Source organism: Xiphophorus maculatus, chromosome 7 (assembly GCF_002775205.1).
Source record: "Xiphophorus maculatus strain JP 163 A chromosome 7, X_maculatus-5.0-male, whole genome shotgun sequence".
Classification (NCBI taxonomy): domain Eukaryota; kingdom Metazoa; phylum Chordata; class Actinopteri; order Cyprinodontiformes; family Poeciliidae; genus Xiphophorus; species Xiphophorus maculatus.
In genome coordinates, this window is record NC_036449.1 from 27,363,461 (window position 1) to 27,387,527 (window position 24,067).

A 24,067-nucleotide genomic window follows, 5' to 3' on the forward strand; every position below is an offset into this window, starting at 1 on the left:
GTTCCAGAATGGATGAATATCAGAAAGCTGGTTTCATGTCTCCATGCGGCCACTTGCCAGCGGCGTCGTATTTTAAATGCTCACGTCGAAACTGCGTCATATTTCTATCCAGGATGGCGCATGCGCCTGACGCTCATAAAAAAAACCCAAACAAACATGGCACCGTTCGGCATGGTTGCCAAATTTGACAGATTCAGGCTAATGTTTATGCTAAGTAGAATGTAAAACCCGTAAAACCTGCTCAACTACAAAAAACAGTCCAAATCTCAACCTTTAATAAAACTGAGGTTAGTAGCACTATGTTTTATTCATAGTCTATCCGTAATACACTTTTAAAATAATTTTGAGAAACTGTAAAATGTTATATTTATATTTTATATGTGGGACTGAAGAAAATACTTTAAGTTTTGAAAATGTAAACTTTTTAAGGAGCAAATCAGTTTATCTTCTAAGTTTTAGAATTCAAAGAAACTGTGAAATATATATATATATATATATATATATATATATATATATATGTATATATATATATATATATATATATATATATATCCCTAAAACTATATTAGGGATAAAGTGGCTTGTTTTTAGAAAAATGCAAAATTTTAAAGCTAAACTGCTACTCCTATATTTTTGACTTTTATAGAGAGTGAAGAGTGCCAAATGTCAATAACTTATATAATAATTGTGTAAATATGACATTGATTTATTAAAACTCTTCACACTCCATAGATTCTAGGTCTTTTGAACCATCTTTAAATATCAGTCTATTCACAAATTGCCTATTTAAAAATGTACATGTTCTTTATTTTTGATTAATTTATGCAAATATAAATCAACAGATCTTAATTAAATGTCTGGCTTGGATTTAATTTCAATTCAAATTATGAATTTCATTCGTGATTTCGTTCTGATGTTTCTACTCCTTATATTTTCATATATGCCTTATTATTTCCATGACGAAAATAGATAATGACGGAAAAAATCCACAGCTCGCACAGCTAGAACTTTTAAAGTATTTTAGACTTGAAGGTGAAAATTAGTTTTTACTTCTTGAGTACATTTCAAAACTTGTACTATTTCACTTTTACTTGAGTGAAACTCTTCAACCTGTACTTTCCCTTTTACTAGAATATTTTTTATACAAGTATCTGTACCTGTAACTAAATAAAGAATGTGATTACTTTTGACACCTCTGTTATTGGGATATCTGACTTAATCGGCTTTTTCTGGTGACGCACTATGGCTCCTGTTTGGCTATCCTCCTGTTAACCAGCAGGGGGAGCACTTCGCGGTCCCAACCTTCACGAACCGGAATACGACATCATTACTGGTCATCCACACTGGACGTACGCCAGCAGCCACTCCCTCACGCACCAACACAAACAAACTTCATAAGGTATTATTATATATTTTTTCTTCATAATAGTCGGTATTTTCGTGCCTCAGTGTTTCAAAGGTGCCTCAGAACACAAAGTATCAAAGCGGACAGAGCAATTTCCGGATGTCCTGGTTTAATTAAGCCTCAAACTGGTTTCACAAAAGAGACAACTCAAACGTTACCATGGCGATTTATTCAGTTACGCTAGCCTGCTCCAGATCAAGCTAACTGCTAACAGCCAAGTTTAGTTAAGCCTGCAACCTGGTGCGTTCAGTAAGCGGTCAAGTAGATCAAAAACCAGTGAGTTTTGTCCGTGATTCCATTTTCTTATTTTATTTCACCCTTCATTAAAATACCACAAATTCAATTTTAAAATGACACATACGACCTTTGTTAGTGTTTGATTGTGTTTCTGAAGATCGCTGTTCTAGTTTGTCAGAAAGGCCTTTAATAGACCATTGCAGTGGAGACGGTTAGGCAAATAGTTGATAAAGAAACAAAGGTATTATTATAATCAAGTAAAGCCATATCAGTTGTAGCATACTACAACTAAAATGTAGTATTAGTTGTAGTAGTACAACTAATACTACACAATGTGAACCGCAATAAGGTTCACAATGTAAATTAGCTTTATTTTTGGGATATAATTAAACAAATGCATACTTTAAATCACAAGCAAGTACTTATTTACATCATAAACATATATTTTGTCTCTATCAAGAAAGCTATAAATAAGATACATTTTATAAGCTCCTTTACAACTTATGTTCTGTCTTTTGATTGTTGTTAACTTGCCTTTGTGCTGACAAGAAATTGTTCCTTCTAAAACAAAAGCATCACAACTCAAACAGGAGGTTAAGTTATTAGAACATTATTTGCACATTCTAGTCAATGTTTCATCCACATACTTCAAGACAGTAATTCTTCAGAATTCTGACTTTAATCTCAAGATTCTGACTGATCTTCTGAAATTAAAGTCAGAATTCTGAGAATCTTCTGAATTCAAAATAAGTCCTCCTCCATAGATCCCTAATTCATCTGAATGAAGCAGATTTCTCTTGAACTGATCTCTTGATTTCCAAGCAGCAGCTGCTGCAATGACTAGTATAAAGTGTCCATCTCTCCCAGGATCCCCTGCGGCTCCGACCAATCAGAGGCCTCTCCCCGCATGATGTCAGTGGCGTATAAAGCCCCCGGCGGTCGGTGGGCAGCCCTGAGCAGAGTCAGCGTTCCCGGCCCGGACGCCTCGGCTGGAGGGACTGCTGTCAGGAGGAAAAACAGAACTACACGGCGCTGGCCTGTAGTTTTGTTTTTTTCTGAGGGCTTCCTGCGCCGCTCAGCTGCTCTTCTGGACTTTCTGACCCGTTTCTGGATAAAGATTTTAGATTTCCTGCACCGCGCCCTGCTGTGGGCCCCCCAGGCATCCTTGCTCTGACAGGTGAGCGGCAGAGTTTAGTTGTTGGGACGGATTTTGGGTTTTTGGAAGCCATGAAGGTTTCTACCACTTGCTCCTGGAGGTGATGCAGACCGCTCAGAATAGCTGCTGAGCGTCCCAGAGGCTGATGGCTTTTTAAGGGAATCAGCAACAGGGCTATCAGCTCTCAGATATGTGCCCCACATGGTGGCTGTCAGTCAACTCGGGGGCTGGAAGGGGTATTTATAGCACCTGGACCCCCCCCTCAGTTCAGACTGGGCTGATTGACAGAAGCAACACCTCACTGAGGCTCTTATTTTGGAAAGCAGCAGCTGCAGGAGTCCTTCTGATGATCCAACCACAAAGTTTCTGTCTGAGAGGTTTTCCTCTGGGGTGTTCACAAAGTATGGCCGGGGGGCCAATTGTGGCCCTTGAGCTGAATTTGTGCAAAATTTTAGTTTACACTAAAACTACTTTTAGTGTAGTTCCTAGTGGAAACATTTTAGTACACTAGAAATAAGACAAAACTAACTTAAAAGTTACGTTTCTGCAAAATAGGAGTTTGTTTTAAGTCAATAATTCCTTAATATTGATGAAAAAGTTCTAGTTCCACTGGCAGAATATTTCACAAATAACAAGATATTTTTCCATGCTATAGGTGAAATAATCTGCCAGTGGAACTAGTATTCAAGGATTATTGACTTAAAACAAGCTCCTCTATCATGCTAAATGGTTACTTGTAAGTTAGTTTGTCTAATAAGATATTTGCACTGGTAATTAGACCAGTGCAAATATCTTAAGATTTTAAGTGCATGGAAGAACTTTTGAATTGACAATTTTGGTCCACATGATGTTTGTAGATCCCTGTAGCTTCATCCTGTAAAGTGGATGATTCTGGGTTTTAGGCTGTGTTCATCTGCTCAATGTGGTTTATTTTAAAGAAAAAAGGCTTATTTCACTCCAAAACTCAACAAACATGTTCAGTTTCCTATTTTCAAATGAAAATCTGATGATTATGTGGTCGGAATGATCACTGCGGGGTTCAATAACAAACTGAAATTTGCTGCTTTGTGATGAGAAAAGTGTTTTGTTTCTGCTGAAACTCAGGGCTTGTTTTTGATGTTCTGATTTACTAAGGGGAATACACTCATATCACAACAATAACAGCTTCAAATGTCACAGTTAAAAAGAGAAAGGCTTCATAATTACTCAGGTTTAATTATAGACAGTCGAAACTCAGATCGAGCAGAACATTCAGAACCAAATGTTTACTTGTTTATAATGTTTTAAAATCTGATCGTGGCAAACTCCTGATCCACTTGCTGGTTATGACCTGTAGGGGCAGAGTGTTTACGTAAAACATAAATAAAATGGTATAAAACAAATAAAAATGGATTTTTGATGTTTAAACATGTAAAATGGCTATATTAAAAGGCAAAACCAACATTTTTATCTAGTTTCTAGTTCAGATAATTAATACACTTGAAATAGGACAAAAGTAACTTAAAAGTAAGCATGATAAACACGCTGATTTTAAGTCAATATTTTTGAAAATATTGGCAGATTCTTTTACTTATAACAAGACCTTTTTCCTGCGTTCAGCCCAGCAGGAACCAGTTCCTCTAAAGTAACAGAATAAGACGGAAACAAGCAGCTCACATAAGAATTAAAATACTTGGTTTTGATTATAAAACATTAAAACTAAGCAAAATTAGCAGAAAAAGAAAGAATTCTTGAAATTATCAGACTAAACTCATATCAGGATGCATCAAAATGAAAATTTGGGCAGGTATTGATATCCAATTGAAGATTAATTGGGTCAAAATGGTTTAAAAGAACAAATTAACTGATGTCTATATAACAGAACCAGACAGAAAAGCACTGGTCCAATCAGATTTAGACTGGGTTAATTTACCCAGAATTGACCAAAAAATGGTAATTAGAATCTGGCGGAAGCTGCTGAGGTCCAAACAGGAACATTCAGGGATGAGCAGAACCATCCAGGTCCAAACAGAACAATTTAACACTCATTCAGAAATTAATGGAAGTGTGTAGACTGGGAACCTTCAGAACTGGATGAATCAGAACCAAGAATTTGAAAAACAAGCCAATCTGGACCAAAGATGTCCAGATTGGCAGAGATGTCAGTGTGTTGAACATCCATCCACCCACCCACCCACCCACCCATCCATCCATTCTCCATATACATAACCATCCATCCATCCTTTATTTTCCAGCCATGTGGCGGTTTTCAGTGTTCCTGTTAAATCAGGATTGTTTCCTATTTCCAGCCCACAGTCAGATTTCAGCTAGATGGTACCCTGTCACCTCACAGCTGATGGTTGACAGTTTGAATCCTGGTTGGGATCTTTCTGTTTGGTGCTTGCATGTTCCACTTTGTTCTCCTCGTGGATGTGTTGGTTTTCTCTGGGCACTCCTGTTTCCTGTAGCAGGTTTTATGTTCACTGGCTACTATGTACGTCTTACCTGTTAGCTTCTGAGTTGAACTCCCACTCTGAGTAGCATTCAGGAGTTTAATGACTATGAACAACTCACTAGCTGCTCTGCTATTCTAATCATATTTTATTTTACATATATTACTATTTATTTTAAATAAAATAAAATAATGCCATTTCCTAGCCTGGTAACTTGTCTACTGGTAATGGCAATAAAGTGATTCAGATTTTTTTTTCTCCTTCAGTTTCAAACAGCTTAACTTTCCAATGAATAACAATAAATCCTTTCTTTAGAAGATTTTTAATCTGGTTCCATCAAACTCTGGATATCAGTTTCACCTTGATCCAACCAGAAACTCACAAAAACCAGAATATCGTTGCTTTGTAATGTTTTCATAAAATCAAAGTTTAATTTTAATGAACTTTTAGGTCAGACCTACATTTATTAAATATATATCTCAAACCATTACAACTCAACATTTCCCTCCTTTTGCTTGGACTATAAACTAGTGTCTTGATGTCCCTAAAACTTAGGATATTCAGGCATTTCAGCTTAGAAAGAAAGTTGGGCTGAAATGATTAATCGATTACTAAAAATAATTGTCAACAAATTTAGTAATCGATTAATCATTAACTGGAGTATACAGGCTGCAAGAAAGACAGTTTAGTGAAACAAACAACATATTTAGAGCAGTAATTAAGCCATTTAAGATAAAAACATCTTTGTCTGTTAGTTATATTATTGCACTGTAGGCAATAAAATGATAATTTTCTTATTTGAAAAAGGAATTTAATTATTTATTTGCATTTTTTAATGTATTTCTAATATATTTTTAATGTATTTCCAGTATAAAGAAAGATGGAAACTTAAATGAAAATTTTTAAATCTAATTAATCGATTAATCGTTAGAATAATTGATAGATTAATGGATTACTAAAATAATTGTGAGTCGCGGCACTAAAAGAAAAGTGTCTGCTGCTGTCAGAATGTAAATATTAAATCTGATGATACCAGTTTAGATCCTCCAGTTCCATATGTAGGCAATGATGACTTGCTGACAATAATTTCAGGTTGAATGGGAGCATCTTGTCTTTGATGGTTCTGTGTTGTCTTCCTCAGGGTGCCGACCACCATGTCAACACAAGCGCCAACGTTTACTCAGCCGCTGCAGAGCGTCGTGGCACTGGAGGGTAGTGCCGCTTCGTTCGAGGCTCAAGTTAGTGGTAAGAAATCATCTGATGGCAGCATCATGGTTTGGTTCTCAGGCATGGAGGTCCAGTTCCTACTGGATATAACTCTGCAACATTTCTGGGTTTTTTTCTTTAAACACAGACATAAATGTACAGAATTACACATTTATTTGATAACTGTGTACTAGTCCAGCACATTTAAATACACTTATATTCTTATTACTGAAAATAAATTCGTTCAATTGACGCCAAAAAAATTTTAAATTAGATTCTTTTCTTACCCCAAACATGCAAAATCTACAATGGTGCATAAGGGCAATTGTAGGTAGAAAAAAAGAATAGTAAATTACCATCAAAAATTTACTTTCCAAATATTTTCTGCAAAAAAATTGGAAATTTTTGAGTTACAAAAGTAATCAAATTTAAATAATGTTTTTTGAAAATTTCTGAGGTTACTCACAATTTCTCATTTCTTTTTTTTGTGTGCAAATTTTCAACTTTTTCAACTCAGAAAGTTCCAAGTTCTTTGTAGAAGATTTCTGAGTTATTTGGTGATAGGTCTACTTTGTTTGCTTGATTTTAAGGTGGATTATCTTTTGGTGCACTCTCTGTTGACTTACAGTAAATTTTCTGTGTTTTGTAGATGAAGTTCTGCAACATTTAGTTCTTGCTTCCCTGACCCCTGACCTTCTCCTCTCCAGGTTTTCCAGTTCCTGAGGTGAGCTGGTTCCGTGATGGCCAGGTTCTTTCCGCCGCAGCTCTGCCCGGCGTCCAGATCTCGTTCAGCGACGGCCGCGCTGTTCTGAGCATCCCCGCTGTGACCGCCGCACACAGCGGACGCTTTTCTGTCAGAGCCACCAACGGCGCTGGACAAGCCACGAGCACCGCCGAGCTCCTGGTTACAGGTGAGACTGAGATGATTGGACTAGACCGTCTGCACCTTGAATAGACTGAGTGATTCTGAGACATTTGCTTATTAAAGCAGGGCAATAATCTCTCTAGTTGATTTTCTTCCGAGTTTGATCATTATGTTTTTTTTCCTGAAAACCAAAACCTCAGACTAACAGTCATTTATGCCTGATTAATTGTATTAATTGTGATTAATTGATTATTGAAATTGTCATCTAATTTAGTAATTGATTGATCATTAACTGGAGTTGGATTTCCAACTCCAGTTAGGTGATATCTCTACTTCGAATCAAACAACTGGATTTATTTCATCTTCAGTAATGTAATCAGTTTTTAATATCTACCAATTACTGATTATTGATCATAAAATACCTTTGAACTGTACATACTTAAAAAAAATTATTGATTAATTTGAAGAAAAAACTAACAAAATACTTATTTTTAAAAATAGTAGTTCTTTTTAAGAACTGAAAAATTATTCAAAAAATGAAGAAAATGGATAATTGTTTAAAAAAATAGATTAGAAATAATTGAGGAAGAAATTGAGAAATATTTTTAAAAAAGGTGAAACGTTTAGATGCCAGTTTAAATAATGTGAGTCCAGTTAATATGGTCTAGTTCAGGGGTGTCAAACTCCAGTCCTCGAGGGCCGCTGTCCTGCAGTTTTTAGATGTGCCACAGGTACGAAATGCTGGAAGGAAATGGCTTAATTACCTCCTCCTTGTGTAGATCAGTTCTCCACAGCCTTGCTAATGACCTAATTATTCTATTCAGGTGTGGTGCAGCAGAGGCACATCTAAAAGTTGCAGGACAGCGGCCCTTGAGGACTGGAGTTTGACACATGTGGTCTAGTGGGTCTATTTGTCTTATGGAGTTGGGTCAGATTTGGACCTCAGTCTAGAGGAAATGGCATTTTTCCACTGTTGCATAATTGACTTGATTAAATTTAAGGTGTTTTGGGAGGCAAAAAAGTTTACAGAGTGCAGCAAAGACAAAGATCAAGAGACAAAGGAACAATGACAAGGCAAAGAAAAAACTTAATATCAGAAAGACTTTTTGCTGCTTCAGAGTCAGATCCTGGATTATGGATTACATGTTATGACAACAAGGTACAATTCAGATTGTGAAACTAATTTCACAACATTAAGTTATATTTTGCTCCTACATTCACACATTGACACCTTCGCAGCAGCAGCTGGTATTTCATCCATCAGTTTACTGACCGTCGGTGTTCAGTGTCAGCAGCTAACTGAACCGTGCCGTTGGATAAATTAAAGTTTAAAAGTGAAGCAGTTCTCTCCGGTCCGAGTCTAAATTTATCCCGCCATCAGCTGTGTGGGCAGAGCTTGTTATTTAATCCAGTGATAAAACCGATATAGATGCAGCTGCTGCAGCATAGCTTTCCTTAACTGGAATCTGGACTTTTATTACGCGATTATGGCTTCTGAATCATTATTTACAGAACGATAGAGGTCAGCAGGGAATGCTTGGTGGGGTCAAAGTTCAGGGATGATCCTTTATTTCTGGTTTAAAGTTGGTGAAAATGTCCTGATTTTACTTTGGGTTCCTGCAGCCGAGACGGCACCACCGACCTTTATTCAGAGACTCCAGAGCTCCACGGTGAGGCAGGGCAGCCAGGTGAGGCTGAGCGTCAGAGTCTCGGGCATCCCCACACCTGTGGTGAAGTTCTACAGGGAGGGAGCCGAGATCCAGAGCTCCGCCGACTTCCAGATCCTGCAGGACGGAGACCTGTACAGTCTGCTGATCGCTGAGGCCTTCCCAGAGGATTCTGGGGCGTATTCTGTAACAACCACCAACAGCAGCGGGCGGGCCACATCCACCTGCGAGCTGCTGGTTCAAGGTGAGTTCAGTCCGGTTCAGATTCTGGTTCTGACTGTTTGGATTGGAGCTAAACTTTCTGCTGTGTGTCTGATACAGGTGAAGAAGCAGTTCCCATTAAGAAAACAAAGACGATCATGTCCACATCCCAGATGGAGATGTCTGGAACTACAGTGGAGAGGGTGAGTGGTGTCAGAGCGACACCTAGTGGCCATCAGTGGTGTTAAATTAAATTGAATTGATTTTATTTAATTTAAATATAAATGAATGTACAATATTGTGCTAATGTTTTTCTGTGTTCTCCAGAAATCCATGGAGGCCAGTTTCCAGGCCACCACCATGATGGAGATGCACGTTGAAGGAGGAATCATGACTCAACACATTGCTCACAAAACCCCACCGAGGGTCCCACCGAAACCCACTTCCAGGTCTCCGCCATCCTTCGTCTCCAAGGTAACGGGAGGTCGCCAGCAGTCACCTTCACCCGTCAGACACGTGAAGGGGCCAACACCCGCACCTGTCAGGTAAGCGTCCGCTCGCAGGTGCGCTGTGGTTCAAACGGCTGAGCTGTGAAATTTAATGAAGTGTTGTCCTCTGCAGACCCGTCTCTCCCTCCAGCAGGATGTCCATCTCTCCCATCAGACCTGTCCGGTCTCCTGTGATGACCAGAAAACAGGTGAGAGAGACCAAGTCCAGCTGTTTCATCTAAACCTTTAACTATTAAAAACATCCTGAGAGATGTTTGAGAAACATTTCGGGTTTTGATTCAAACATAAAGTCTACATTTATTTCAGAAACAGCTTTCTGTTTACTTTTCTTGATTTTCTCCACAACTTTCTGGCACAAAAACTAAACATTCAACCTAATTCTGCTGTTTATTTTGATTTTTCTACTCAGGTAAAGTTTTCTGTTTTGTACACAATCAGACTTAGACTAAACAAACATTTGATTTCATTTATTATATATATTCTGAAAATGATGAGTCTCATCCTTTATGCATAAAACTAACAAACTTTTTCAGTAAATCCAGTTTGCATCAGAACCAAAGGGAGTTCTCCTGTCTGCTTTAGGTATCTGGCTCCGCTGAGGTACTGCCGCCCTGGAAGCAGGGAGATTACATGGCTGAAGGCTACACCAGTATGACCAGCATGACCAGTATGAGCAGCATTAGCAGCTCCACACAGCTGCACATGGAAAAACAGTGGGAGCATCAGGTGGCCGCCACCAGAGAGGTGAGTGGAGGGTCCTTCTCAGTTCTGATCCGACCTGGTGTTTACTGGTGGATGTGTTTGTATCTTGGGATCCTCTGGATCAGATGCGAGTAGTGATGAACTCAGAAATAAACCTTCAGAGTCACATAAAGACAGTTACAAAGTCAGCCTTCTATGACCTGAAGTACATTTCCCAGATTAAAGGACTGATATTCCAGCAAGATCTAGAGAAACTCATCCATGCGTTTATCTTTAGTCGCATCAGTTACTGCAACAGTGTCCCCACAGGTCTGTCTAAAGAAATCAACCACAATGCTGCAGCTGACACAAAATGCTAGTGCTGGCATTCTGACTAAAACCAGGAAGATAGAGCACATCACACCAGTTTTAAAGTCCACAAACTGACTCCCTGTAGCTCAGAGGATAGACTTTAAAATCTTATTAAATCACAGAATGGTTTAGCAAAACAATACATTAAAGATCTGCTGTTGTCGTATCAACCTTCCAGACCTCTCAGGTCTTCTGGTTCTGCTCTGCATCCCCAGATCTAGAACTAAACACGGAGAAGCAGCATTCAGCCTCTATGCACCACAAATCTGGAATAAAATTCTAGATAGCTGCAAACAACTGAAACACTGAGTTCCTTTAAAGCAAGGCTTGTTTAGAGCTGTTTCTAATTAGTAGCAAATGGAACATTGATCACTATATTTGATGTATATTTGCTTGATGATTTTGATGATGGTATTTGACAGAATATAACATTTATTGCTTGTTTAATAATTGGTTACTGCATTTTGTTTTTATGATATAAAGTGCTTTGAACTAGCTTGTTGTTGAAATGTTCTATACAAATAAACTTGACTTGACTTCTCTCCAGAGGATGCCCTTTAACTTTCTGTCAACCCATCAGACCATTAAGGATGTATTCACAGCTGACAGTCAAGTAGACTGGGTTCGATTGAGGACCAAAATTGCAACATTTGTTACATTTTCAGCTGGTGTGATTCATTTTCACTGTGTCAAACAATCCAAATTCTTTGAGCGACATGTTCCCCCTCCTCACCTGTGGGGGCGCTGCACCAAGGAAGCAACACGAAAACCTCTGAAGAAGACACTGAGCACAAATTCCTGCTTTACCAAATGTTAACAAAAATGGAGTGGCATCAGATTTTAGCGGTTGTAGGATTTCTCTTTTGTCTTTGGTGAAAACCACAAACCATTTCTCTGGCTAGCGCTAGACTCTTGTGTTTGTTTTGGTTGTATTTACCCAGAATGCCCTTCACCTTCTTTTGGAGAGGTTCCCAGGCCACTTGGCCTTCACATATGCATTCGAACCGCACCAGTGTTCACTTCAGTTGAACCTTGACCTAGACCAGAGTTCACATTTTTGGTCCACATCGGAGTTTGATTATACATTCACACCTCCCCAAATGAACCAGTCTTTCTAGACAAACAAACCAGAGTTGGATAAAAGTGGACAAATAGGGCTGGTGCTCCCTAACATCTTCTTTCCAAACTTGAGTTCACTTTTAGAAAAGTTGAAGGTTTTAGACCATTCTTATTAGTTGAAATTAGAAACGATAGTACTCATATAAAGGACCCCGTATCAATGTGGCTCCATCTCCTTGTTTCCCTCTAATGTTCCACATGCTGCTGCTCTTCTTCTCCTCCTGGTTGAATATTTTAAAGCATTTCAACTCGACTGTCAACCTTCCTGAGATCTGTGTGCTGTTCGTTGTACCTTTAGACTGAAGGGGAGAAAAAAGCCGAGGCGGTCGCCACCGTGTTGGCTGCCGTTGACCTTGCTCGTGTTCGCCAGCCCATTCATGAGGAAGGCGTCTGGGCTGGAGAGGAGGAGGAAGAAGAAGAGGAGGTTCTCGAGGTGAAGCAGAAGGCAGCAGTGATAACAGACAAACAGGTTGTTGCTGCAAAAACCAAAGAGCAACGACAAGTCCAGATCCAGGAGGTCCAGCAGATCCATCAGGTCTGAGAACTCGGCTGTTAGATCAAACCGGATCGGTCCAGACTCTCCCTAACAGCTCATGTGTTGGTCACTCCAGATTCAGAAAACAGCCGAAGTCTCCTCCCACGTGGACACCGGCGTCGCTCCGTCCACAGTCCCACATTTCATGGTTTCTAAAGTTTCCGTTCCTAAACACGAAACGAGCCGGGAGGTAAGAGGTTCGGCTGCAAGACCCGCCGTTGCCGCCCCAGAACCTCCATGCCATCTTTAACAAACACACATTTGTAACAGCTGTGGTTCACTTTGGTTCCCTCCTCACTGTCACCCATCCTAAACCTGCACAGCTCTCCGATCCTTCAATGTCACAGTCCGTCGGCTCCGAACTGATCCTCCTCCTTCCTGATGTTCACTTTTCACTCATCTAGTTATTTCACCTAAAGTCAACCCTTTAGTTTTTAGGTTTCACCAAATCTAAATCAGAAGATGTTGGAACAATATGGAAAAGGCTAAAAGATTGTCCAATTCTTGAAGATCTGATGTCAAGGTCAAGCTTCATTTTTGTTGTTTTCCATCCAGTCCTGCATTTTAGGCTGCAACACATTACAGAAAAATTCTGTCTAGTTTTCCATTTTAATATTACTAGCATTTCTTCTACAAACACCTGCAAAACTGTTTTGTGATTGAGATCACAAAACAAAAAGTTTCCAGTTTTTAGAAGGTGTTGGGATCCAAATAGAAGTCTAAAAACTTGTAAAAAGTAAATTTTGCAAAATAATTCCTGAATCACGCCTTTGGAATGTTTGCGTTATGTGACTTTCTATGTTCTGGCTGCTACATTTTTGCTGACAAAGGGTTTCAAAGTAATACCTTGTCCATGTTGTTCTGTCAGCTGTTGATGTAGGATCGGAGCTACAGAGGCAGAAAAATACATTGCTTGGAACCTGTTCAGTTCTTTTTTGTACACTTTTCTTGTCAAACTGGAGATCCTCACAATCTTTTTTTCCTCATACATGCCATCGTTCCTGGATCTGATGACCAAACAAGAATTTATGTCGTCTCTTGGAAGACCTTTTTTTTTGTCTTCAATGCTGAATTACTTCTCCCCAAAGGATTTGGAAATGTGTTGCAGCTGGAAATGCAAAAATGTTTAGAAGTGAACAAATGAAATCTAAATAACATAACCATGAAACATCTTGACTTTTCTAAGAACATTCAATAATCACTGGATGGTTTGTATTTTATAGTGTTTTCCATGCGGTTTCATTGTTTTCTGGTACAGAGTATTTCTGTGCCTTGTAGGAGTATCTTTAACCCTGAACTTTCAAAAATCTGAATCTTCAGTGTATTTTATTGGGATTTTATGATAATAATAATAATAATAATATAATTGTGAATTGAATGGAGAATTGATGCCAGAACTGCCTTGTTACTGCTGGTACAACTGCAAACTAGATTGGAAAGAGAGCATTTATTTCAGTTAATTTTCAAGTCTTGCCATAGATTCTCAACTAAGTTTAAATTTGGACTTTGACTAGGACATTATAAATCATAGATATGCTTTGATCTGAACCAGTTAGCTGGATGTTGAGGGGGTTTTTTGCAGCCTCCAACAGGTTTTCTTCCAGGATTGTCTTGTAGTTAGCTCCATCCGTCTTCCCATCAAAACCAGCTTCTTTGTAAATGCTGAAGGAAAACATCCCCACAGTGCAATGCTGCCACCACCATGCTTTAAAATAGCAATGTTGTGAGAAATTGTTTTTTCAGTTTTTCCTTCAGATATCTGGATTTATCTCAGCAGATCAACAATCACTGTTTTCTTTAGAGATTCCAGAGTAGAAATTAAATCAACACTTTTCATTGTTTTTTGACACAATTCTACACTTTTTTTATATTAGTTTAAAACATATAATCCCAAGAAACACGGGTAATGAGATAAAAATACTTAAGGGGTTTAAAAACTTTTGCACGGCACAGTAGTTGGTTTCATTTCTTCCCGGCTGCCTGCCGCCTCCTCTCAGTGATTTCTGACCTTCACTCAAAGTCTCCATCACCGTCTTCCCTCACTAATCGTGGACTTCCTGTTTGTTCCTGATCGTGGTGTTTAACCTGCTCTGATTGGCCGGTTCAGGTGTCCATCACCGGCTCAGCCATCGCTGCTCTGCACAAAGAGCTGGCCTCCCCGTCCGCCACCAGGAAGATCATCAAACCGGTCAAGTCTCCTAGTCCATCTCGCAGGTCGGTGGTGGAGGCCAGAGTGACGCTGGAGCCCCTCCCACCGCCGTTTAAGGACATCAGATATCAGAGGCAGTTTGAGGGCGGGGCTTATGCAGTGAGTGAGGAGGAGTTTGAGGACTGGGAACCTCAGGTTGGTTCTTTACCACTGTCCTCTTCTTTTTTTTTAACTCTTACCTCAGTCCCTCCCTGCAGCCAATCACACATCACCCTTCTTGAAGGCTCCTCCTCTTGTCTCCTTCTGTCTTCATCTGCAGACCCTCATCTATTTTTATCTGTGCTAACCAACTTTCTGTTCCATCCTCTCAGAACCCTGCAGATCATAAAACGCATCTTGTTTATCTTTCTAACTCTTGTTTTGTCTTTATAGGAGGCGGTCGCTGTGCCAATGAGAGCCCAAGAACCTGCAGTCCCTCCCACTATCATGGCAGTAAGTAACTTTTCCCTTCACTTTCTGTTACAATCATTTTTAAATAAGACTAAAACGATTAATTGTGATTCATTGTGATTAAGCAATTATTGAAAAAAATCCTCAACTAATTTAGCAACCGATAAATTATTAACTGGAGTAAAAAGACTCAAAAAAGACCAGATGCTTAAAGAACAACACAATCAAGGCAGTAATTAAGCAAAAACTGTACAAAAAACCTAACTGTAAATATGTTCTACCCAAAACTCCTCTAGTGACAGTTTTGACTGCACCTGTTTAAATTCTGCAAATCTTGAAAGATCTTCAGAAAGCCTTGAAAACAATTGATTAGGACCAAAAAAATCTTTGCTCAGCTTCATGAAATTAAGTAAGAACTGAATCTTTTGTTCAGGTTTCTGACCATTTCTCTGGTTTGTTTCAGGGCCTGAAGAACCTGACAGTGACAGAGGGCGAGTCGGTGACCCTGGAGTGTCAGATCAGCGGTCAGCCCGCCCCCATCATCATGTGGTTCAGAGAGGACTACAAAATCGAGAGTTCAATCGACTTCCAGATCAGCTATGAGAATGGCGTCGCCCGGATGATGATCCGCGAGGCATTTGCCGAAGACAGCGGTCGCTTCACTTGCACAGCCACTAACGAGGCCGGAACCATCAGCACCTCCTGCTACCTGCTCGTTAAAGGTAACAGATGGACAGTCGAAAATCAACAACTTGTTCATGCAAAACTCTGACATTGAATCACATTTCAGCCACAAAAGACAATGTATTTTATAAGGATTTTATGTATAGACCAACAGAAAGTAGTGCCCGACTGGGAAGTAGAAAGGATTGTGGTATTTAAATGCTTCTAGGCGGGCGTTGAGAGGAGACTCCTTGGCATTCGTGTCCTTCAAACTCTTTCACCATCTCCTGCATATTTAGTCTAAATAAACACGTTTATTTATGTCTATTTAACAAGACTCAATGTTTTTTCTAGATGTATTTGGATAGATCAAATGCGGGAAGTATTTTCAAATTGTAAAAGTTATACCTTACCCAACATTTCAACTTCCTCGCTGATCGTCTTCCAAGAAAGGTCCTTTCTGTTCCTGTCTCTGTAGTCATAACTTGATTGGTCATAGATTATGACCAATCAAACAGCGACAATTAGTTTATCCTCCATAGTTTTTTTCCTCAGATCACATCTAAAAGTGCACCACTTTGTGCTGGTTAATGCTTTGCGCCAAGTGGCAAAAGTTCAAATTTTTCAACTCCGCATCGGACGTTCTTGACACGCAATATGTGCCACAGCGCGCTTCCATATAGACTTTGAATGTAAACCAGATACGCCTGATGCTCAAAACTCGTTTGGTGTGAACGCACCATTAGATGATTCCACCAACCTAGCTTAGCCATGAGAGTTTGAGTGGGTAAAGTCTTTCTGCCTACATCCCCCAGAATGCTGTGCGGTTCTGAAAGAGAGTTCAGTAAAATTCTCAAATATTCTATCAGACGTATTATCTATTGATATTGATCACATGTATATCGCGATACATATAGTTATTGAATTATTGTCCAGCCCTTATAAAAGTCTTTGGTGTTTGTCTATGAGCTTTGCATAACATTGAGACATATTAGATTCAAATTATATTTTAATTTATTTATGCCTTTGGCAACGAGAGAGACTTTGCTTCACCAAAATTTAATTCTTTGCTTTAATTGTCATTTCTACAGGCTGATTACTTACAAAAACATGCAAACTAGCAACAAAAAAGGGTCAGATTTGGGGTAAAATACGTTCAAGTTGTGAAAGAAACAAATGGATGTCTAGAAAGCAAACTCTGTTCATGACTTTGTAATACACCATAGAGAAAATAAGATTAAACTGTACAAAAAACCCGCCTAATTTGGTGTCCTCTGATTATGTTGCAGTTTCAGAGGAAATAGAGAGCAGAGAGGAGATGGTGACTGTCACAGAAACTGGGCTCACACAAGCCAAAACGTGAGTTTTAAACACCCAACCCTATTATGCTGCAGTTTCTGAGCTGAATCTAAATCCAGATATTGCTTCTCCGCAGCATTGCTGTCGAGATGAGGGAGCAGGCAGAGATCAGCGCAGGAGAATCTGCTGCCCCCTTCTTTATTAAGAAACCCACTCCCCAGAAGCTAGTGGAGGGAGGAAGTGTTGTGTTTGAGTGTCAGATTACAGGAAACCCAAGACCTCACATCATTTGGAAGAAGAGCGGCGTTCCGCTCACCACTGGATACAGGTACAGCCCACGGTCCTTCGCCCACAGAGCTTACACCAGTCTAAATATGAGTTTCTGTTACAATCCTCAACTAGGGGCGGTCATTTATTGTATCGCTTATTATTTATTATGAATATTTCTTACAATACTATTAAAATTGTAAAATACATAGGTACAACCAGCTAACCAAATGTGCTGGAACTCGGCTTGCGTTGCTAGATGACAGGTGGAACTCTGCTGGGGTTGCTAGGTAACAGAGTGAGCGTTGCTGGGGTTGCTAGTTGAGGGGCAGTGCTGGCTGATTACATGACATTACATTCAGCCTTTTTTTTAAACGGTTCATTTGCCAAACACTAAGAAACATTAACTTCTTGCCAAAAACCTTCTGGATGTTTTTTTTAAATCGCCTGGACTGTTTTTAGAAGCAGTAGAGACCCAATAGAAGTGCAAAATGTGAATATTGTGTAATGCTTTTCCTTTTAAGTTATTGATGTCCTGAAGAAGCCTGTTTCAAATGGGAATGTTTTTTTCAAGAGCAGAATTTGTTTGTGGTGCTAAATCACTTACAAACACTTAACTATACAAAAGAAGTAATATCTAGTTTATCATCATTTTTACCATTATTACAGCAGCACCACAACATATAACAATAAAATTATAATTTCACGTCATCCACTCCTATCCTCGACCCCTTTGGATCAGAGAAGATAACGGACTTTATTCTTCGTTTCAGATACAAAGTTGCCTACAAAAAGGAAACCGGAGAATGCCGACTGGAGATCTCAATGACCTTCGCTGATGATGCAGGGGAATACTCCGTCTTTGCTAAGAATCCTCTCGGAGAAGCGTCAGCCACTGCCATCCTGCTGGATGAAGGTATCCGCATTTTCTGTTTTTTGTTTTTATTTCTGTATTGGACCACACTGCACAACTCCAAATATTACGTTTTAACTACTTTCTTATTGCAAATATCTCATTACAGTTGGAAAAAGTAGTTCCCCGGTCAGATTATTTCTCTTATAGAAAGAATTTTTTTTCCGTGTTATAACTGAAATAATCTATGAATTTCTTAACCAATATTCAAAAGATTATTGATTTAAAACAAGCTCCTAAATCCTGCTGAAAAGTTATTTTGAGTTAGTTTTGCTTTATTTCAAGTATATCTAGATATTTGCAGAAGAAACTAGACAGAAATGTTTGGTAAGATTTTGTGATTTTGCAGTTCAGTCTCTTACATTCTTTCCACTTGCAGAACAATATGAAGCCTACATGAAGCAGCAAGATGTGACATATAAAACCGAAGTGACAACAACTGTGGTGCAGGAGCCCCAGCCGGTCGTAGCTCAGTATGAGTTTGAACAAAGGAGGGTGACGACCCCCATGAGCTTTGTCTCAGAAACGGTAATCTTCTTCTGCAGATCAGAGACTTTGCAGTAGTTTATATGTTTTTTGTGCAGTTCTTGGAGTAATAGTTCTTTCAGCAAATTTACCTCAGGTTTAATGTTCGGCTCTTTTTCTTTCAGGAGTTCATGATTTCAGCCTTTGAGGAGAGAATCATCCAGGAGATTGAGATCCGTATCTTGAGGATCACCTACAGAGAGTTGGTGACCGAGGACGGAGAGCTGATGGTGACTGTCGCAGAAGAAGAGGCGCTGCAACCGGCCTTTGAGACGCCAGTGAAAAACTACCGGATCATGGAAGGAATGGGCGTCACTTTCCACTGCAGGATGTCTGGCACGCCGCTGCCTAAGGTGCAGAAAAAGATATTTACCTTCATAGTCAAACTCATCTCTGCAATATGGAAATTAATCCAATCAAATCTGTACATATCTGTGAAGAATGATGAAGATTATGTGGTACTATTTGTCAGAGTTTTGTATTATGACCTTCAATAATCTGCTAGAAACCCATGTATTATATACGTATTAATACTCATTACGTATAAAAACTCATTACTGAACTGTTAAAATATTTAGACATAGCAGTCTCTGCTATCCTGATGGAGTTGAGTTCTTCTTAAATTTAAATATTGAAACTCTTTTCACTTTGATCAGTCCCTCAAGGATTTCATGATTGTTTTTGTGATTTTTTTCAAATGAATATTAACAATTTTGTTCTAATTTAGAAATATTTTTGCAATATTTGCACTTATGCATCATGGTAATTGTGACTGTTAGTTACTCACAACAACAATCACGGACTATTAACTTGACATCATGTAAGATTAAGGCAGCAGTGTAGTAGAAGTAAGAAATACTTCTCCCTGCAGGTGGAAGTTAGTCACTTAAACACAATGTATTTTACATTTTTTTCAGAAAATTTGCAATAAATTCACAATTATTCACTCCATTATTTCAGAATCCCAAAAAACTTGAGGGACTTATTGATGTAATTTGGCAGTATACAGATATAACTGCTTTGAACATATTGATAAAATAATACATAAGCACACAACTGTTACTGTACTTTGAAGGTTCTTTTTATGTCGCTGTCTGGAGTCTTGAGGGCCACATAAAAAGCTATGACAGGCCTTGAGTTTGACACATGTCACTTACAGTGATTCATAAAACCTCCTGCAGATTGTTTGGTACAAAGACGGCCAGCGCATCAGGCCCGGTGGCCGGTACCAGATGGAGGTCCTTCAGGATGGACGAGCCAGCCTCCGTCTGTCTGTGGTTCAACCAGAGGATGAAGGAGTGTACACTGCCTTCGCCTCCAACATGAAGGGAAATGCCGTCAGCTCAGGGAAGCTCTACGTGGAGCCTTCTGGAGGTGTAACCCCTCCCAGTTACACACCACAGCCATCAATGCAGAGAATCAGGTCAGTGCTGAACAAATGTTAATACTGATACATTATGAAAATGGAGATGAATTGACAAAATGAACAATGACCTACAAACCAGGTTGGAAGTTTTGCCTCTTCAGAGGCTGCAAAGAAACACCAAAAACTGAGAATGCAATATCTCTGCTGCTGTGAATGCTGCATCTGAACTCTCGCCTGCTAACTGGTGACACACTTCTTCCCCCTTTTAGATCCACATCTCCTCGCTCTCTGAGCCGCTCTCCCGGCCGTTCATCCAGCCGTTCACCTGGACGTTCCCCAGCTCGCCGCCTCGAAGAGACTGATGAAATTCACCTGGAAAGACTTTACAAACCCGTGTTTGTCATGAAGCCCTCCTCTATCAAATGCGCAGAGGGCCAAACTGCCAGATTTGACTTAAAGGTTGTAGGAAGGCCAATGCCTGAAACCTACTGGTTCCATAATGGTAAGAAAAATAGTGTTAAATATTTTCAATAACTCTTTATTTGGTTCTTCAGCCTTTAAAAATATGTTCTTATCCTCCTTTTCAGGACAACAAATTGTCAACGACTTCACACACAAGATAGTGATTAAGGAGGACGGCACTCAGTCCCTGATTATTGTCCCAGCTGTGCCAAAAGACTCTGGAGAATGGACCGTCGTTGCTCAGAACCGAGCTGGACGAACATCTGTTGTCGTTAATCTCTCTGTTGAAGGTAGAACTTGGATTACGAAGTGCTACATCTGCAGAAACCTTAAAAGTGTCTCATTATTAACTTCTGCCTTGTTCTGGGATCTGCAGCCAGAGAAAGCGTATCCAGACCTCAATTTGTTGAAAAACTGAAGAACATCACCGTGAAGCAGGGCACATTAGTGGAACTGGCTGTCAAAGCCATCGGAAACCCCCTGCCAGATATTGTTTGGCTGAAAAACAGCGACATCATTACTCCATCAAAGCACCCACACATAAGGTATCTCTACTGTTTTGTTTTCTGTCTCTGTAAAGCTGTTTATTTGTACTTTGATTCACTTGGTTGCTTGCTTTTTCCAGGATTGAAGGAACCAAAGGAGAGGCCAAATTCCAGATTCCTTCATCTGCTGGCTCAGACAGCGCCTGGTACACCGCCACAGCCATCAATAAGGCTGGCAGAGACACCACCCGCTGCAGAGTCAATGTGGAGGTAGATCACTCTGCCCCGCAAGCTGAAAGGAAGCTCATTATTCCCAAAGGAACCTACAAAGCCAAAGAGATTGCTGCTCCAGAGCTGGAGCCTCTCCACATGCGTTATGGTCAAGAGCAGTGGGAGGAAGGCGACCTTTATGACAAGGAGAAGCAGCAGAAACCATTGTTTAAGAAGAAGCTCACCTCCATCAGGATGAAGCGTTTTGGTCCAGCCCACTTTGAGTGCAGGCTGACTCCGATTGGAGACCCCACCATGGTGGTGGATTGGCTGCATGATGGCAAGCCTCTGGCTGCTGCCAACAGGCTGCGTATGGTCAATGAGTTTGGCTACTGCAGCCTGGACTATGAGGTTGCTTATGCAAGAGACAGTGGTGTGATCACCTGCAGAGCAACCAACAAGTTTGGAGTCGACCAGACCTCGGCTACCCTGATCGTCAAGGATGAGAAAGGCCTTGTTGAGGAATCTCAGCTTCCTGAAGGCAGGAAGGGAGCATATCGAATGGATGAGATTGAGCGTATTGCTCATGAGGGAGGACCTACAGGAGTCAGCCTTGATGACGAATCCGAAAAGACAAAACCTGAAATTGTCCTGCTTCCAGAACCAGCCAGGGTGCTGGAAGGAGACATTGCTCGGTTCCGCTGCAGAGTGACCGGCTACCCTGCTCCAAAGGTTAATTGGTACCTCAACGGACAACTCATCCGCAAGAGCAAGAGATACAGACTCCATTACGATGGTATTTACTACCTGGAGATTGTTGACATCAAGTCATACGACTCCGGTGAAGTCAGAGTGGTAGCAGACAATCCTTTAGGCACAACTGAACACACTGTGAAGCTGGAGATCCAACAGAGAGAGGACTTTAGAGCAGTGCTGCGTCGTGCTCCAGAGCCCAAAGCTGCTGAGGTCCCACATGAATCTGGCAAAATTGGATTTGACATTGTCAAGGTGGACAGACCTGGTGAGGTCCCACAGGACAGGGAAGTAGTTAAGCTGCGTAAGGCACAGAGAATCGTTCATGAGAAAACCTCTGAGGAGTCTGAGGAGCTGAAGAGCAAGTTCAAGCGCAGAACAGAGGAGGGCTTTTATGAGTCTATCTCTGCAGTAGAATTCAAATCTCGCAAGAGGGATGACTCCTATGAAGACTTACTAAAAAAGACTAAAGATGAGCTACTTCATCACATGAAGGAGATGGAAGAAGCTGAAAGGAGGAGGATGGAAGAGCAAGGCAAAATCACCATCCCCACAATCAAACCAGACAGGATCCAGCTGTCACCCAGCATGGAAGCCCCACATATCCTCGAACGAATTGGAAGCAAAACTGTTTCTCCAAAGGACGAGGTTCGTTTCAGTGTCAGAGTTGTCGGTAGGCCAGAACCTGAGTGCCAGTGGTTCAAGAATGGCATTCTTCTGGAAAAATCTGACCGTATTTACTGGTACTGGCCTGAGGACCATGTGTGTGAACTGGTGATTAGAGATGTCACAGTAGAGGACTCTGCCAGCATCATGGTTAAGGCCATCAATGTCGCTGGAGAGTCGTCAAGCCATGCCTTCCTTCTTGTACAAGGTAAAGTCGAAAACAAAATATAATCTGTAATTTCCTTGTACTTTATCTATGGAAGAGGATTAGGGCAACTGAAAAATACTAATTATGACTTTTTTCTCTGAATTCAGAATTTAACCTCAGAATTCTGATTGATCTCAGAATTCTTCATTTTTTGTCAGAATTCTGAGTAATTTCAGAATTCTTTTTTTTTTGTGAAAAATTTTACTTGAATCTCAGAATACTGACCTTTTGTCCCAGAATGCTGACTTTAGTCTAAGAATTCTTTATTTTTTTGTCAGAATTTTGACTAATCTTCCGAAATCAAAAGTCAGAATTTTTTTTTTCAGTGGCCCTAATTCTCTTTTGTATGTACCTCCTGATGCCAAATTCTAATTTTGTATTTCTCATGCAGCCAAGGCAACCATTAGTTTTATCCAAAACCTGGCTGATGCCAGTGCAAATGAGAAGGACACCATGGTGACCTTTGAATGTGAAACCAACGAACCATTCGTTAAGGTCAAATGGCTGAAGAATAATGTTGAGATTTTCTCAGGAGACAAATACAGGATGCACTCTGACAGAAAGGTCCACTTCCTGTCTGTGCTTGTCATTGAGATGAGTGATGATGCAGAATACTCATGTATGGTCATAGATGACGAGAATATCAGGACTAATGCAAGGCTCCATGTAGAAGGTTTGTACTCTGAATTCCTGTTTTATATAGTCTTGTTTGTATGGAAAGCAGCTCAAGGTTCTTGACGTTCCTGTGTACCTCAGGTGCCGCCCTGGAGCTCAACAAACATTTGGAAAACATTGAAGTACCAGAGAGCTACGCTGGAGAGTTTGAGGTTGAGGTTTCTCGCGAAGATGCTGAGGGAAAATGGTTCTTTGGCGAGAAGGAGCTCTCTCCCAGCAGTAAATACGTCATATCCTCCCGCCGAGGTCGGCACACCCTGGCTGTCAAGGACGTCAGGAAGGACGACCAGGGGAAGTACACATTTGTTTGTGGAGATCTGAGTACCAGCGCCTCACTGAAAATGAAATGTAAGCTTTTTTTTTTAGATGTTTGTGTTGCCACAAAGTTTCCCTGCTAGCTTAAAATATGTAGAATGTTTGATTAGTCTCTTTAGAAAACATCCAGATAGCTGCAAAACACTGTTTAGACTTCCCTTTGATTAATATTAAGTGACATTTGCTCCAAAAATAACATAATTTTCATTTCTTGTTTCATAATTGGTGACTGTATGATGTTTTTATGATATAAAACATTTTGAACTGCTCTGTTGC

General features: G+C 40.1%; 1 protein-coding gene across 1 annotated transcript in view; it reads left to right on the top strand.

Annotated features, from left to right (window-relative positions):
* The first annotated feature begins 2,592 nt into the window (after window positions 1-2,592).
* The window catches only part of LOC102219802 (titin-like), a 215,207-nt gene continuing 193,732 nt past the window's right edge, over window positions 2,593-24,067 (top strand). The window contains exons 1-25 of the mRNA XM_023337148.1: window positions 2,593-2,819; window positions 6,372-6,475; window positions 7,144-7,347; window positions 8,925-9,212; window positions 9,290-9,372; window positions 9,497-9,714; window positions 9,791-9,866; window positions 10,261-10,422; window positions 12,149-12,385; window positions 12,462-12,575; window positions 14,493-14,729; window positions 14,967-15,026; window positions 15,448-15,706; window positions 16,937-17,006; window positions 17,083-17,274; window positions 17,987-18,129; window positions 18,506-18,654; window positions 18,777-19,004; window positions 19,833-20,074; window positions 20,287-20,519; window positions 20,605-20,769; window positions 20,856-21,024; window positions 21,105-22,801; window positions 23,193-23,474; window positions 23,558-23,824. Coding sequence (XP_023192916.1) covers window positions 6,385-6,475; window positions 7,144-7,347; window positions 8,925-9,212; window positions 9,290-9,372; window positions 9,497-9,714; window positions 9,791-9,866; window positions 10,261-10,422; window positions 12,149-12,385; window positions 12,462-12,575; window positions 14,493-14,729; window positions 14,967-15,026; window positions 15,448-15,706; window positions 16,937-17,006; window positions 17,083-17,274; window positions 17,987-18,129; window positions 18,506-18,654; window positions 18,777-19,004; window positions 19,833-20,074; window positions 20,287-20,519; window positions 20,605-20,769; window positions 20,856-21,024; window positions 21,105-22,801; window positions 23,193-23,474; window positions 23,558-23,824 — 5,866 coding nt within the window. The 5' untranslated portion in view covers window positions 2,593-2,819; window positions 6,372-6,384. The remainder of the gene's footprint in view (window positions 2,820-6,371; window positions 6,476-7,143; window positions 7,348-8,924; window positions 9,213-9,289; window positions 9,373-9,496; window positions 9,715-9,790; window positions 9,867-10,260; window positions 10,423-12,148; window positions 12,386-12,461; window positions 12,576-14,492; window positions 14,730-14,966; window positions 15,027-15,447; window positions 15,707-16,936; window positions 17,007-17,082; window positions 17,275-17,986; window positions 18,130-18,505; window positions 18,655-18,776; window positions 19,005-19,832; window positions 20,075-20,286; window positions 20,520-20,604; window positions 20,770-20,855; window positions 21,025-21,104; window positions 22,802-23,192; window positions 23,475-23,557; window positions 23,825-24,067) is intronic.